General features: G+C 39.6%; 1 protein-coding gene across 5 annotated transcripts in view; it reads left to right on the top strand.

Annotated features, from left to right (window-relative positions):
* Positions 1 to 2,309: 2,309 nt before the first annotated feature.
* The window catches only part of ARMC3 (armadillo repeat containing 3), a 92,085-nt gene continuing 77,408 nt past the window's right edge, over positions 2,310 to 16,986 (top strand). For all 5 annotated transcript variants that reach the window (XM_014865042.3, XM_044762383.2, XM_070501149.1 and 2 more), the window contains exons 1-2: positions 2,310 to 2,410; positions 5,828 to 5,876. In XM_014865042.3, coding sequence (XP_014720528.2) covers positions 5,829 to 5,876 — 48 coding nt within the window. In that variant the 5' untranslated portion in view covers positions 2,310 to 2,410; position 5,828. The remainder of the gene's footprint in view (positions 2,411 to 5,827; positions 5,877 to 16,986) is intronic.

Below are 16,986 nucleotides of genomic sequence, written 5' to 3'. Positions count from 1 at the left end.
ACGTATGTGGTGGAGTGATTGAGAGCCAGCAAGAAGAGAGACAAATTACGAAGACTAATTTGGTCATCCTGGAGATGGATGAAGCCAGATGACAGGAGACCTGTCAGATGAAATCAGGTAAAGGATGGTGACATTCTGTCCTTGGACTATGGAAATAGGAAGATGAGGATACATTCAAGAGACTTTTAGGGGAATCCAAATAACTGTATATAAAGGAGAACGAGTCTAGGGTGACTGTCAGAGTCTATGCTTCAGTATCGAGGTGGGTGGTGGTACCCTTGATAAAAAGAAAACATGTTTATATTAGGAAAATGATGAGTTTAGATAAGAAGAGTTGATGTGTGAGGTGCCTGTGGACATCCAGGTGGAGGCAGGATAAGAGTAGGAGGAAGGCTATCTGAGTCCAGAGCTAAATATTGGAGAGTCTGATATGGAGCTATATACATGGCAGTTGAAGTCACAAAAATAAATAAGATGACCCCTGGAAAGGATATAACATGCAGAGAGCCAGAGGCGGATTCCTGGAAAATACCAACTTTTAAGGTTGTATAGAAAAGACCTTATAAATAATGATTATGGCAGCAGGAGGAGGATCAAGAGCAAGAAGTATCAAGGAAACCAAGGAAGGTGTTTCCAGAAAGAAGTATCATCAAGAGGTTACAATGCAGCAGTGGTGTCAAGGCAAATGAAGACCAAGAAATAGTCAATGGATTTAGCTAGTTTTAGCAGCAGGACCAAACCAGATTGTTATAGTTTGAAGAGTGAATGGAGGTTAAAAATGTGGAAGTATCAAATGCAGGCTACGTTTTTGGAAAGTCATGGTCAAGAAGAGAAAGAAAAACAGAATGATAGCTGGAAGGAGATACCGGTTCAAAGGAGGTTTTTTCTTCTTTTTGTTTCTGTTTTTTTTGTATGAGGCAAAGGAGAGACTTCACAGTGTTCCTATACTGAAGGGGAAAATGCTGGAAGAGAGGGAGAGGCTGAAGATACCGGAGTGTAATATTCAAGGGCCATTCAGGAGACAGAAATCACATGTTTTTGACCATAGAAAATTTAATACAAAGAATTGTTAAATATGTATAAAGCTGCTATCGGGTAATTTAAAAGGTGAGGAGACGACACAAAGGTACAAGAAAGTAGCAATTCCAAGATGTCTCTAACACTCTCAGGGCTGGGGGACCCAGGGAAGCTGGTAGGAGACGGAGTTTGGAAAGTGTGAGGGGAACTCAGAAGAGGGAGAGACTTTTTGCTAAAGTCAGTCAAAGAGTGTTTTATGAAGTGGCCTTTGAGCTGGGCTTAATTAAGTAGAAACGAAAGAATATTCCAGGAGTTGCATGTGACTTGGCAAACTGGAGGTGCTCAATAAATATTTGTTGAATAGATGAAATAATGAAGGAACAGAGTGAGACAAAATATAGAAAAATAAGGAAAATTTGGGGGGGAACAGTAAGTTTGGCTGGGGTTTGGGTGGTAGGAAAATGATGGAAAATAAGTCTGCACAGATAGAATAGGGATGGGCAGACAGCCTTGAATGCCAGGCTAATGAGTTTAGACTTTATTTTAGGAAGCCATCGAAGTCTGAGTAGGGGAGTGACATGACTAGAGCAATAATTTCTGGAAGGTTGATCAGTCTGTGGTCTGCAGAAAGAACTGGAAGAAGAGAGGAACTGAAGTTATCAGTTAGAAGGCCAAAAATGATGACCTGGATTGGGGTGACAGCAACGATTTAAGAGGGGGACTGGATAGGGGCCAAAATGTAGAAAGCCCATTGACTCAACTGCTGACTGGAGCTGGGGGGCAGGGGGTGCGAGAGGAGGAGAAACTGAGGTTCTAGGCGACTGGGAGGAATGGCAGAAAAAGGAAAGAAAGGAGGAGGAGGTTTTGAAGAGACATGGCAAGTTCCGCGGGGAAAGACTGGCCACCCTGGTGCATGGAAAGCTGGCAATGCAGGTCTGCAGTTTAGCAGTCTGGGCAGGAAGTGGCGATTTGGAAGTCCTCTGCGCAGAGATCCCGGTTGAGGCCTGTCGTTGGGAGAATGCAATAGCATCTCAGAGTATGCGAATCCACAGCCGGTCTCTGGCCAGGCTGCGCTGCCTGCTGATTTACAGTTTTCTCCTGGGCTGGCCCTCAACAACTAAGAAGAGGAGGATTCCCCGTGTCCATCCTGCCCCAAAGTACGGGACTCAGGGAACTGAGGATGCATAGGGCTCTGCTCTTACCGAGCGCGGTCCCTGGCGGGACAATGGGCGCCTCCGGCATCCGAGCGCGTGCTTCCACGGCGGAGGCGCGCGCAGGCGCGGCCCGGTGTCGCCTAGCAACCAGGGACAACAGTGAAGCAGGAGGCGCGCGCCGGCGGCGGGTGCAGTTCTCCAAGTCGGAGGAGCCGCTGCTCTGCGGGATCTCCCGGCAGGTAAAGGCGGGCGGGCAGCGGCACGGCCACCTCCGCGGTTTGGAGAGGCCCAGGGCAGAGGCCCCAGCAAGACTTGGGGAAGGAGATGGTTCCCCGCGGGTGGGGACGTCTGGGCAGCTAAGGAAACACCTTGTGAGGGATCATCGTTACCTGTCCTACACCCACAGTGTTAGACCGGGGTCGGGATGGGTTTCATAAGCATCCTGGCCACCACCTCCCATTTAATAGGTAGCAAAACCGAGGCCTCGAGCGGGGATCTGAGTCTAAGATTCCGTTACTTGACTGTGTGCAGCTCAAAAAGTGGGTCCCCACTTGCTCCAGCTCTCCTCCTCCCCTTTAAGTCTTCTCAAAATAAATCTCCCCATTAGAAAATATTTCCGAGCTCATAGGCTGAAAGTTTATGAAGGAGAAATACAGATGATCGATAAACTCGTGAAAAAAATGTGGCCCCTCTCCAACAATCAAGAAGATGGAAATATCGAGCAGAGGTTTTCAGACCCAGTGTGGTGGGGTTCATACCTTTTCACCCGGTTATTTTACTCTAGGGATTTATCCTAAAGAAATGGACGTAGATGAAAATTTTATGTCTAAGAATGTTCATTGCTGCCTCGTCCATAATTCCAGAAAACTGGGGGAAAAAAATGCTCAACACCAGGGGACTGGCTAGATAAATAGTGGATTTTAAAATACTACTTTAAATGACGTGATATGCTGATCCATTGGAGATGAATGGAGCAATAAAGGGAGACTGAGATTTCATGAACCTGTCCGTTAGTTGAAGAGTTTAGTAGGAAAATGGTCCCAGGAAGGGAAAGTGAGAATAGGGGGAAAAATCCAGGTAGGATGGTCAAGTCACTATGGGAAACACACACAAAAAGGAACTACATCGAAATAATGGTCTCCCTGAGTTTATTCTGGATGATTTTTTTTATATTCCATGTGCCTTTCTCTGTTTTCCAAATTTTCCATAATGAAATGTGTTACCTTTATAAAGGGACAGTGGACACAGAACTGTACACTTAAAAATGGTTGAAATGGTAAATTTTATGTTATATATATTTTAGCACAATTTAAAAAATCAATGTGCAGGTGGTGAAATAGTCAAGGAAAACAGGTATACTTTGCTTCAAAAGTCAAGAGGATTTGTTTTCATAATTTGACATCTCTGTAGCTTTAAAGGGAAACAAATCTTTTAAGAATAAAACAATATAAGATAATTTAGTTGTATCGGGTTGATTTTAAGTGGGATGTCAAATTTACGAAGTTTAAAAAGAACCCTTGGGGCAGGGTCATCTCTGAGGCTCATTGCCCCTGGCCTATGTCAGCTGTATGCTGTCTCCCCCATTAACTGTTACACCCAATATGGTAATAACACAAATGAAACACTTCGTACCTCACAGCATTGCATAGGACCAGCTCCATCGCTGTAATCCTCTATATCTAGGCTGTTCCAGCCTCTGTACTCTTCAATATGCAATTGCTAAAAATCACTATCCTGAAACGGGAAAAAATAAATTCCTTTGAAAATCAGATGACTGAAGGTAACTCTATGCAGGTGTAATTTAATTGCTTCTTGAACGTTATTCGTAAAGAATTCTTTTGTGAATCAAAGACTGTTATATCTTGGAATTGGTTATAAAGAGCTTTGAAATCTCTTTTTCCTAGAGCTTAATCATAGGATAGATTTTCATTTCTCTGGAATAGCTTCTGTGTGTCTGCCTGAAACGTTGTAGGCACAAGGTCCAGCACCTATAAAAGATGTCTGAGATTTGAAAAGAAAAATTTAGCTCTAAAATATGAAAAGAAAACGGAAAAATTAATGTTAAAATTACATTTGAAAACAATTTCCCCATTTTGCAAGAATTTCCAGGTGTGCAAAACGATTGCTGAGTAATTTCAAATGCAAAATTTCATAACTTTTTATGGTGAAAATTATATTTAATGTGGGATGTGGGCACACTTTAATCTTTTAATATATAGGATACAGCATGAGGTAGTGCATCACAGAGTAAGCTTGTCCTCAAAGATCTTGAAATATATGTGACCTGAAGTTAGGGACTTAGAATGGATGTCTTTCAGAAGTCCCTGTGAGTTTCTATGACCATGTGGCTTTTTAACGTATGTGATAAATTCTGGTCAGTGTCCCTAATGCTGGGAGTTGCTTTTGTCCCTTGATAAGCCATCTGAACTAACTCTGACATTATAGATTCTCTCCAAGGATTTTCTACTTCCCAGGATTTCTGTTGAGACAACAGTAATTTCCTTGAGACTAGAATATACCAAATGAGATGGTCCTAATATCCAACTTAACTCCACAAACTCTCGCTAGAGAAAATTTGAAAGATTTCTAGGGTTATTCCAACAGTCACCAACATCTTGGAAAGTTCTCTGCACCGAGGTGGAGTTACCCCCCTGTGGTATAGCAACTATGTATACTGTTCCTTTGACTGTTCTCCACACGGACGTGGACATATGAGGGCAGGTGGAGAAGAGTCTTGCAAGGAGTAACCCCAGTTTCCCCAGAATACATCTCTTCAGAGTCTCAATTACTTTTTTTTGTTTGAGGAAGATTAGCCCTGAGCTAACATCTGCCACCAATCCTCCTCTTTTTGCTGAGGAAGGTTGGCCCTGAGCTAACATCCATGCCCATGTTCCTCTACTTTATATGTGGGACGCCTACCACAGCATGGCTTACCAAGTGGTGCCATGTCTGCACCCGGGATCCAAACAGGCGAACCCTGGGCCGCCGAAGCGGAACTTGCGAACTTAACCGCTGCACCACCCAGCCAGCCCCTCAATTACTTTTTTATTGAGCTCTGGATTATATTAGAGAAAACTTTTTGTTATCTGGGAAAATGACATAAATGTTTATTTGGAGCTGGTAGATCTTGGATACCATTCACAAAATCGTCACTCCCAGGAAAAATGGAGCCAATGATTTTTATAAATATCGAATGCCTACTATGTGCCAGTCACTGATCTAAGAGCTTAGGACAGATCAGTGCAAGAAACAGACAAAAATCCCTCTCTTTGTGGCAAAACATTCTTGCAGATCTCAAAAGTAACTTGGCTTCAGTCTCCCAAGCCCTGCCTAAGTGAGTTATAATCATGATAAACTATTTCCTGTTGTGTAAGTTAAAGTTATGTCACTAATATATTCTCCTTTCCAAACTGGAAGCCAGAACTAACGTTCAACACTCTTATCAATAAGTTCCTTTCAAATTGTAGAGTTTGAAATAGGGCTGTGGGTACATATTTGTACATGTGCAATAATTTCTACATATGTTGCGTCGTCTCCCTTTAGGTAAAATTTAAAGAAGGAAATAAACCTCCTCCTAAGGACATAGGTAACTGAGAGATTTGTACATATTTGATGTACAAATGACACTTTAAACATTTATTGCATCTTTTTTCCAGAATGGGTAAAAAGATAAAGAAGGAAGCAGAACCTCCTCCGAAGGATGTGGTAAGTTTCTGATTTGAATACTAGTAGCACATTAACGACCAGTTTTAAAAATAAACTGTTCAGACAGTTTGGCATGTACCCGTATATACATGAGTACACAGTGGCAGAAGTCCAAAGTCTGACTAATGATAAGATTAGTCAGAGAAATCTAACATTATATAAACAAACATTTACGACATTGTCATTACACAATTAGCACAATTAGAGAGTAATTATTAGCTTTTCCAGTATGTGGATGGCATGTTTATAAGCCTAGTTAATGAATAAATAATTTGAGTTTGTTCTTTCAAATACTTCACATTGACTTTGCCAGTCTGCCATTGATGTTAATTATCCAAGTGAATTTTCAAAAATTACTGGAAGTTATGGTACAGCTATTTCATATATATACAAGGTTGTCTGAGGATGACCATTTGAACATCAGAGGTCCTGTATTTTCCAATTCTATGGAGAGAGAAGTCTGGGTTCGTCATTTTTTTCTGTTCCAAATGCTTAAGTAATCTATTCACTGCAAAACAAGGCCCTGTCTCTCTCTCTTTTAAAGTGTGGTTTTATCTTCTCTCATTAAAGTCTATGAATTACTGAAAAACTGTGCTAAAAATAATAAATGACCTTGGCAATTTTCAGTTTAGAAACTTATTTTGAAACAGACATTTGGTGTGATTTTCTTCAAATAAAATGTGAATGAAAAAATATGAGTGTAGGTGACAGATTCCCAGAATTTTACAGTTTGAAGGAAGCTGAGCTTCGTGCAACGATCTCCTCGACAGCGTGGGAGCATTGTGGTCATGAATGCGAGTTGCGGCCCAGCTCTGCCTCTCACCAACTGTGTTATTTTGGAGACGTTGCCAAATTTGGCTAAGTTATTTCAGTTTTTCTTTATCTCTTAAGTGGAAATTGCAATGTCCAACTCATTTTGGTGGTTGTGTGAGTTAAAATGAAATAAAGCACATAAAGTTCTCAGTGCCTGGCACACAGTTAATACTCAGGAATTAAGATCTATTGTATGGGAATCCTTTAGACTCTGCTACACACACGCACACACAGATACCCTTATGTAACTACCTGTATGATCCTTCAGTATCGTTGGGAACAAAGACGACAGAAGAACCTGTCTGCCCAGGTGTAGGAAAGCTTTACAGAGGGCGTCATTGTGGTCTCCTGATGTAGTTTCATCAGCCTGGCTGCTCTCCTTTGGACATGCTCCTAAAATGTCCCAAATTCTCTTATTTCTTCATTGCATCCTAGGTTGACATTACCCCTCTTTATGCTGCCGAATAGCATTACTTTTTTTATTTATTTTTTTAAAGATTGGCACCTGAGCTAACAACTTGCCAATCTCTTTTTTTCCCCTTCCCAAATCCCCCTCCCCCCCAGTAGATAGTTGTATACTTTTAGTTGTGGGTCCTTCTAGTTGTGGCATGTGGGACGCCACCTCAACATGGCTTGATGAGTAGTGCCATGTCCGCGCCTAGGATCCAAATTGGCAAAACCCTGGGTCGCCAAAGCGGAGCGCGAGAACTTAACCACTCGGCCACAGGGCCAGTCCCATCGAATATCATTATTGACATGTTATTACTAGAAAGTGGACTCATGAATACAGTACTTGACAGCAAACACCTTGTGATTAAAATGAGAATTAAGGGACTATTAAAACATAGATATATTTGTCTAATACGCCTTCTATAATTTTATAATGTCTTGCTGGTATTGTCCTCTGTACTCCGATCCTTGGGGGGCACAATCAAAGACTTGAGAAATAATTCTGGTCATAATGTTAGCAAAAACCTAGCTCTTGTGTCCTCGGTTCACAACAGCCTTGGGGGCAGGCAAAGGCGTGTGTAACAGTTACCAATGGTCCCTGACTCTTGCCTTTCTTGAGGGCCCCTCCATCCTTCCCCTGCTCTGACTTTATCTTAATAAAGCTGATAGACTAGTATTGAAATATCTAACTGCTTTTCTATCTTGTAAATTCTAATACTTCAAAACAGTGTACCACAATTTAAAGTATCTGAACTTGGAACTTGTCCCAAGGTGCACCACTTCAAAGTCTGTGAGAGGTTTGGTAACAATTGTAAATGAGAACCAGATTTAAAAGATTTAACTGCTTAAGAAAATAACCTTTTCTATGTCAACTAATGATGATTTGCTTCTTATATATTTCCTAAAAACACTGTTTCCAAATATCTTAGTTCTTATTAGTCTTCTACCTACCAGTGAAAATGGGTAATGGGGACTGAAAGAAGAGCGGTTGGTGACATGGCTGAAACAAAAGCTCCTTTTGCTTTTCTTAATATTCTCATTATCAAAACATACATTAACACCATTAGTGTGTGCATATATGGTTTATTGAGCTCCAGTCCTTCTCATAAAAGAGAATACTAGCTAAGGAGATGCCTTAGATGTGGAGAAGATATGGCTTGAACGATCAATACAACTATGTTCTCCCTCCCCAAATCATTCCTGAGTCTGGCTGAAAGGTCGTTTGTGACGCTTTAATAAAAGGCAAACTTCCTGTGGAATGATTGCATAAAAGAGTTACTAACAGAAACGACCTTAGTAGACAGTGTTTAATAGAAGGCAAGATTCATTGAATAAGAGTGCAGGCTCCAGAGTTATACTGCCAGAGTCTGAATCTTCACTCCATCATCCACCATCTCTATGATCTGGGGCAAATTTCCTACCTCTGCCCACCCCAGTGGGGATGTAATGATATCCACTTCATTTCCACTCCCAGTCGTGAGGCAAGCTTAGATAAATGTGAGATGCTTAGAACAGTGCCAGGCACTAGATAAGAACTTAGTAAATGTTACCATTAATGACGTAGTTGAGGGTGTTGCTCATCATTCTACAAAACTGTAGAAGTCTGTGTGAGCTGCCAAAGGAGGCAGGAATATCAGCTGTGGAAGACCAGCCGGCCACTAAAGGTCCCAGAGGCCTGTTGCCTGGCCGTCATGATTCATGGTCAGGTCTCTGAGTTTATGAGCGTGGGAACTTTACTCTCTTAATATTTCAGAGGCGACTGAGCTTCACTGGATAAATCCACAGTATTCAAACTCACGAGAGGCTATGACTTGGCTCCAGGATCTCAATAAGCATCAAGTTAACTAAACATTTCTGTTACTGGGTCAGCACCTTCTCTCCCTAGTTAAGTGCACATGGAGAGCTGAGCTTGGTGAGTATTGAATCAGAGCAACGGGCAAGAGCAGAACCCGCTCCCTCACCTGGGCAACCAGACCCAGTTCCTCAGAAGAGTAGGATGTCGACTCCAGGGGCTTGTTTTTCCCGGACCCCTTCATCAACCTCAGAACTCAACCTTTAACTCTGTCACAGACTGCCAACACTGCCACACACTTTCTTAGAAATGAAGCATCACAGGAACTTATTTTCCCATCTTTCTCCCTCATCACAGATAAACAAAATATCATGAATTAATAAAAATATAGTATAAATTCATAAATAACATACATACACAAAACTGTATAATTACCAGCTTGCTTACCTTGCTTTCAAAGTTTATTTTGATTCGGGTTGTAAAGAAAACTAGAGGCCATTTTAGCTGTTTGCATTTGAACCTTTATACTTTTTAGTGGATTTTAACTGATGTCTAGATATTCTTTAATAAAAGTTTATACTAGAGTGGTACAGTATACCTCCTTCTGTTTATCAGTCTCTCTTTTCCTGTGTAATTGACTCCTCGTGAGCTGAGACCACTGATGTGGTAAATACAATCCAATAGAAGTCAAAAAAAGCCTTTTATTTGCATTTATCAGTACCGTAAAAATCATTCAACTGTCACGATTCATCTATTTTCACTGAGTTTAACTTTATAATTTTGTGTTCTTTTAAGACTGTCCTAATACAGTAGCCACTAGCCACATGTGGTTATTTAAATTTAAATTTATAATAATTAAAATTATATTAATTAAAACTCACAATTAAAAAATAAAATAAAAAATTCAGTTCCTCAGTCATATTAGTTACACTATAAGTGCCCAAAAGCCACATGTGGCCTGTGACTATTGTATTGGACAGTGCAAAATTAGGACATCTTTATTGTTGGAGTGCTATGGGACAGTGCTATTCCTGACTGTCTTATTTCCTTAACAGAGATCTAAAAGTATTTCTATAAGTCTGTGGCTTCTCTAATTGACTGGGCTTAAAATTCAGAACTTAGCCCAAATGCTTCCCCTTCCTTTCATTCTTTTTGTAAATAATTTTGATTCATCATTTATTTTGTCTGGAGCATGAAATTATAATTTCACAACCAGCTCGTTGGTGACTGACTGTGAGTTCCTCACGGGAAGGCAGCTGGGATATGTAATTACAGCACAGTATTATTTATTTAGTTGTGTGGCATTCTGTTATAGCTATCATTTTATTCTCAGCGCCTTTTTTAATAAAAAATTACTCTAATGCTGTAGGCTCTGTGGGAACAACAAACGTCACGCCAAGTTTCTCCACTCTCTGCCAAACATCAGTATTTCTCCTCCTTCGACAGCTCTTTAGATTGTAACTCTCACAGTCTCAACCTCCCCTTTAAGCTTCTTGTGCCCCGTATCGCCTCTTTCTCAATGATGACTAGAAGATATGGTAAGATGCTGAAGTGTTTTCTAAACCATGGAAGAAGGATTAAAAGATATTTACGATAGTTTTTGTTTAAATGTATTTTCATGTCCTCTACGCCTTTGAGAATGGTAGTCCTTCTGTGGAGATCATGACATACCCATGTTTCAACATAGTATATTTATTCACTTTAATAAATAAAAACAGCTTTAAGAATACGAACTATCAGAAGCCTCTGAAGTGAAAGTTGTAAAATGGAAGGGAAATCTGTTCTGAGTGGACGTTGGTGGAGACAGTATCCAGCCAGAATGCGAGGGAAACAGGCTTGAGTCGTAAAGATAGTCAAGGGCTCAGTGGGGAGTCAGGAGGCCTTATGAGGGTAGGATGGTAACTGTGGGCCCTCTCCCCACAAAAATGCACACACACAGAGACAAAGAAAGCCCAAGGATTTTCAGTATCCAAACTACCATGAATAAAATACAATAAAAAATTTATCCAGAAAGATGGAGGCCTGACAATTAAATAAGCCATAAGCTTCTGTAGTTTCAAGTGTTGTTTTATTGTTTTAATTCTCTAGAAGTGAAATAAAACTATGAAGAAGTGGTAGGTGACATGGTGATCACTGATGATGCCCTTAGAAATATCTTGGTGAGTTGATGAGCATGAAAGTCAGATTGGAGTTATTCAGCAGGAAGTGAGAGTGAGCAAATGGAAAAAGTAAATAGTTTATTAGATTTTTGACTGTGAAAGGGAAGGAAAGCCAGGTTGGCACGTGGAGGATGATTAATATCTAGGGAAAGTTTGTTTTTGATTTAAAATAAGAGATTTGAGAAATCAGAGTTCAGGGAGGCTACGGTGGCTGGAATTTGCAAGGCAGAGTGCCAGAGAGGAGGGGACTACGTAAACAAATAGCTCTAGAAATCTGTCTAATGGTGTCTTTGATTCTTTGATTTCTAAGCTGCACAGGATAAACTCCACATGAGAAAGAACAGGCATGAACAGCTATTAGGGAGCTGTCAGCTGAATAAATTTTAGAGTTCACATGAGTCTGGGAGACATTCTAATTTTGATCATAAAGAGTGGAGAGACCCTAATGAACACCGGGGGCATTACGTAGAGCCCCCAGAAGGCTCATACGTTAGTAGTAGTATGGCTAAACCTGCCCTAGAGTAAAGGCTTCCCTAATAAAGCTTTAAAACAGGCCTTAAATAGATCCAGCTGGTCTATAAGTAAGGCAATTGCCTAGCTGAACAAAACTCAACATCCTTCAAGAGAAGACCTCTTCCCCAAAGAATCCAGGCACTTGACAAGATAAGTTTCCCCATGTCCAGTAGCCAATCAAAAATTATATATGCAAAGGAAAATGTGACCCATAACCAGAAGAAAAATCAGTTGATAAGCCAATAGAGGAGATAAAATTGGATACTAAAAAAAATTCTTATCGAAAAGAAGATGGGAAAAAAGAAACAGGGAACAAATGGGAGAGAGATAAAACAAATAGCAAGATGGTCAATTAAAGGCCAACTATATCAATGACTATACTAAATGTAAACCATCTAATATTCCAATTAAATGTAAGAGGTTGTCAAACTGAATAAAAAAGTAAGACCCAACTATGAGCTCTCTGCAAGAAATCTCCTTTAAATGTAAAGATACAGATAGGCTAAAAGTAAAAATATGGAAAAAGCTATCCCATGTAAATCCTAATCATAAGAAAGCTGAAGTGCCTGTGTTATACCGGACAAAGTATGTTACAGGACAAACAATATACCAGAGAAAAAGATGTACATATCATCATAATAAAAAGGTTCATTTTTTGAGAGGAAAAATGATCCTAAATGTTGTTCACCTATTAGCATTGGTTAAAATACATGAAGAAAAAAAGATATCATTTGCCATATCATCAAAAACAGTGAAATATTCAGAGATAAGTTTAAAAAATAAATATAATGCCTATATGCTGAAAACTGTAAAACATTGCTGAGATAAATTAAGAAAGATCTAAATAACTGAAGAGATACACTGTGTTGGAGACAGATACATTGCTGGTGGGAAAGCAAGACAGTAAAACTACCTTGGAAAAAACTTTTATTTTCTTGTAAAGTTAAACATATACTTGCCAGACAAGCCAGCAATTCCACTCCTAGGTATTTACTCAAGAGAGATGAAAACATACATCTACAAGAAGACTTGTATGAAAATGCTCATTGCAGCTTTATTCATAATGGTCCTGAACTGAAACAACCCAAAGGTCCATCAACAAATGGAATGGATGAACAAATTGTGGTATATTCATACAATGAGATACTACTCAGTGCTAAAAAGGGATGAACTACTGATACATGGAACAATGTGGATGAACCTGATAAGCATTCTGCCAAATGAAAGGAGCCATAGGTAAAGGGTACCTGAGTAATAATTTCATTAATGTGAAATTCTAATACAGTCAAAATTAACCTACAGTGAAGGAAAGCAGATCAGTGGTTGCCTGGACTTGATCTGGGAAGCGGAATCAACTGCGAAGAGGCAGGAGAGAATGTTTTGGGGTAATGGAAAGTTCTGCATATTGTTTGGAATGGTTGGTTTTGTGGACGTAAACATTTCTCAGAACTCAAAAAGTTACACCTAAGTTAGTTACACTTAAAATAGGTGCGTTATATTGAATCTAAATTGGCCCTCTGTAGAGTGGATTCAAAAGAAGTAATGGGAATTATTCAATTGATAGGAAGAAGTTGACCACACATGAGAGAGAAGGGATAATTAATAGCATGAGGTAACTGAGAATGTAGAGGTTCTATGAGAACAGGGGACTTGATTATCCTGTTTAATGTGTTCTTAGTGTCTGGCACTTATTAAGGATTGAATAAATGTTTATTGAATGAATGAGTGAATTAAGGTGAATGGATTAAAAATCCAAAGCACACATTAGGCTTTGGGCTTAGATAGTGGAAGAAACATTTCTCTAGTGTAATAGAAGAAAATGTGCAGATATAGGTAGATTTGAGGCCCTTCTGAAATTATTGATTATGAATTCATAGAAATACTGATTTTCCCTGTAGTTTAACATTCTCTAAGAATGCTTGGATGCTTGGGTGCAAATGCAAAGAAAGCAAATACTAGTTTGCATTCATGATTTGGGTTTTCTAAAATTGATTTAATGAAAATACGGAAGGATTAGGATTTGGCAGGAGTGTTACTAAAATAAGAGATCATAAAATCTAAGCAAGATAAGAAGTAAAGTGAAGGAATGAGAAAGCTGATGAAGTGGAAGTAGAGGGAATAAATGGACTGAGGATCCCAGTGAAGTTGAAGAATGGCTGTGGTGGGAGTAGCTGAATGGTGAAGCTGTATCTTTCACCACTTGCTGGTTGGCTACCAAGGAAGGCTCAAAGCCTGAACACTGTGGATGCTAAAGGAAACCAATCTGTGAGTGAGCAAAGAAAAATTGCTGGGATAGCAAGCATAATGACAGAAGACAATGCTGAATGATAGATGGATGCTATTGAGTCAGACTATGTAGAAGAGACAGAAGAGAACTTTTAAAAGTAATGAGAATGTTTCTGCTTCGGGCTAAGATGTAGTCGTAGTAGGTAGCAGTAGGGCATTTCTTCTGCTGTAACAACTACGAAGAGCAGATGGATCTAAAGATGTAATCTAAGACTGGCTGACCCGTTGGCACAATGGTTAAGTTCATGCACTCTGCTTTGGTGGTCTGGGGTTGTGGGTTTGGATCCATTGCTCATCAAGCCATGCTGTGGTGGCGTCCCACATACAAAGTAGAGGAAGATTGGCACAGATGTTAGCTGAGGGCTAATCTTCCTCACCAAAATAAATAAATAAATAATAAATAAATGTAGTTGAAGAGATGTGGAAAGAGAATTAAAAAAACTGATAATACCAGGGGTTGGTGAGGATTTGGAGCAACGGGAACTCTTATTCATAGCTAGTGGGAATGTAAACTGATAAGACCACTTTAGGTATTGTTGGGGCCCAGGGCAGGCCTCCTCAAAATATCCCACAATGGCATATTGATTATTTTGGATTAAAATTTCTTCTTTTGACCCTGCTTCTCTCTGTTCCCGCTGAAAGCAGGAAATAGATCTCCCATGTGAAAGGTACCTTTCGCTACCCCAGGCGATAGAGACATTCTTATCGCCAGAGCTGGGGAACTCAGGCTGAGAAGCCTGTGTAAACAAACCCTGTTACTTTCACTAATTGACTACCTCAAACCCAACCTCTGCTTAAATTCCTCACTAATATGTACCCCAAACCTAAGTTTCTTTGTCTTGTCATATCATTACAAATTTCTTGTCTCTTTGTGTAAAAAGATACATAAACTGCCTGCTTTGTTCCCTCTCTGAGCATCATTTTTTAATGATCTTCCATGTGCATCTATTAAATTGGTTTTTCTCCTGTTATTCTGGTTTGCATCAATGTTGTTATTAGTCCAGCCATAAAAACTGAAGAAGGGTAAAATTTCTCCCTCCCTGACAGTTTATACCCAAGAGAAATGAAAGCATATATCCACAAAAAGACGTGTGCAACAATATTCATTGCAGCTTTATTCATGATGGGCTCCAACTAAAAGAACCCAAACTAGTATATTCATGTAATAGAATACTGTATAGCCATAAAAGTATGACTTAGTAACACAAAAATGTGGATGAATCTCAAAGACATTGTGCTGAGCTAAAGAAAGCAGATGTGAGAGTGCGTGTTATATGATTCCATTTATATGAGGTTCAAGAACAGGAAAAACATGATTTTAAAAATTATATGTTTATATTTCTGGGTTTTTTTGGGGGAAAGGAGTGTGAGGGAAATATTGAGGGTTGATAGAAACGTTCTATATCTTGGTCAGAGAGATCTGAATTCATATTCTGGAAGATCAAGCGGAAGAAATATCTATCAATACACAAAAACAAAGTAGATTTTGCTTTTTAACCGAATCTGACAATCTTGGTTAATGAGATTTGTTTATTCTATTGAGGTTTATTTATTTATTTATTTTTCCTTTTTCTCCCCAAAGCCCCCCGGTACATAGTTGTATATTCTTCGTTGTGGGTTCTTCTAGTTGTGGCATGTGGGACGCTGCCTCAGCGTGGTTTGATGAGCAGTGCCATGTCCGCGCCCAAGGATTCGAACCAACGAAACACTGGGCTGCCTGCAGCGGAGCACGCGAACTTAACCACTCGACCACGGGGCCAGCCCCTATTGAGGTTTATTTTGATCAGTGATACATTTGGTTTTATTCCTGTCATTTTATTTTAAGTTTTTGGTTTTCCTTGCTACATTTTCATGTTGAATTTCTTTTCTTTTTCTGAATTGAGGAGCTTTCCATTCTTACTGGAATGTAGCAATTCCAGGTATTTTTAAACAACTTTCCATTGTTACCCTTTCCTTTTGGTAATTCGGAACTTCCACTACTATCTGTAGCCTATTAAGAACACATATGTACACCTGTTTTCCTATCAATATAAAAAATAAGTATAACTAGGCAACAATCTCGTTTTCTTTACCAAAAGTTTCCTTTACCCGAGTTTTGTTGAAAAAAATCTAGAATTTTAATTCCAAGTCATTATTAACCTTTTTTCTTATAATGTGTCATCATTACTTAAGGAATCCTTGCTTAAGAATTACATTATGATTCACAACATCATCATTCAGTTTAAGTATATATTTTACTGTATTTATCGTTGTTTTTATATTTTGTCCTCCCGAATTTTGCGTAGAATATTTGCCAAGTAATTTGTTTGAGTATATAGTTGATATACTTGTTGAGTTTGTGAATGCCTGAATATATCTCTTTCACGTATGAATGATAACTTAGCCAGAAAGAAATTTCTAGAGTCGCAACCGTTTTCCCTCTGAACTTTGCCGATTATCCTCAGTAGAGAGTTGGGTGAAGGGAGGGCCTAGGTCATTTGCTGAGGCCTCATCTTTCCTTATTATTCAATATTATTTCTGCTTCCCATTGTATATTTTCAGTTTAGGCAAGCTCCTATTTTATCCACCGTAAATACAACATTCATTCCCATTTTAAACCTTCCTAGTGTTATTTTTGCCGTTTGAATAGCCTTCCTCCTTATCTCAACCTACCCATTGTGTTCATTCTTCAAATCATATTTAAAATTATACCACCTCCATGGACCTTTCTCCATTTACCTCAGTTCAAATTAATTTCCCCTTCCTCATCCCAACATTTGTGGTCTCTGTCATATGTTTTTGTATTTCATGGAATCCTAGAATTTTATATCTGGAAGAGATTTAAGAGATATAATTCAGGGCTGGCCCCGTGGCCGAGTGGTTAAGTTCGCGCGCTCCCCTTCGGTGGTCCAGGGTTTTGCTGGTTCGGATCCTGGGCTCAGACATGGCACCGCTCATCAGGCCAGGCTGAGGTGGCATCCCACATAGCACACCCAGGGGCACTCACAACTAGAATATACAACTATGTACTGGGGGGCTTCGGGGAGAAGAAGAAGAAAAAAAAGAAGATTGGCAATAGATGTTAGCTCACGTGCCAATCTTGAAAAAAAAAAAAAAG

This window comes from Equus asinus, chromosome 29 (genome assembly GCF_041296235.1).
Source record: "Equus asinus isolate D_3611 breed Donkey chromosome 29, EquAss-T2T_v2, whole genome shotgun sequence".
NCBI lineage: Eukaryota > Metazoa > Chordata > Mammalia > Perissodactyla > Equidae > Equus > Equus asinus.
Note: the sequence above shows the minus strand (reverse complement) of the source record. Positions and strands in the feature narration are given on the sequence as shown.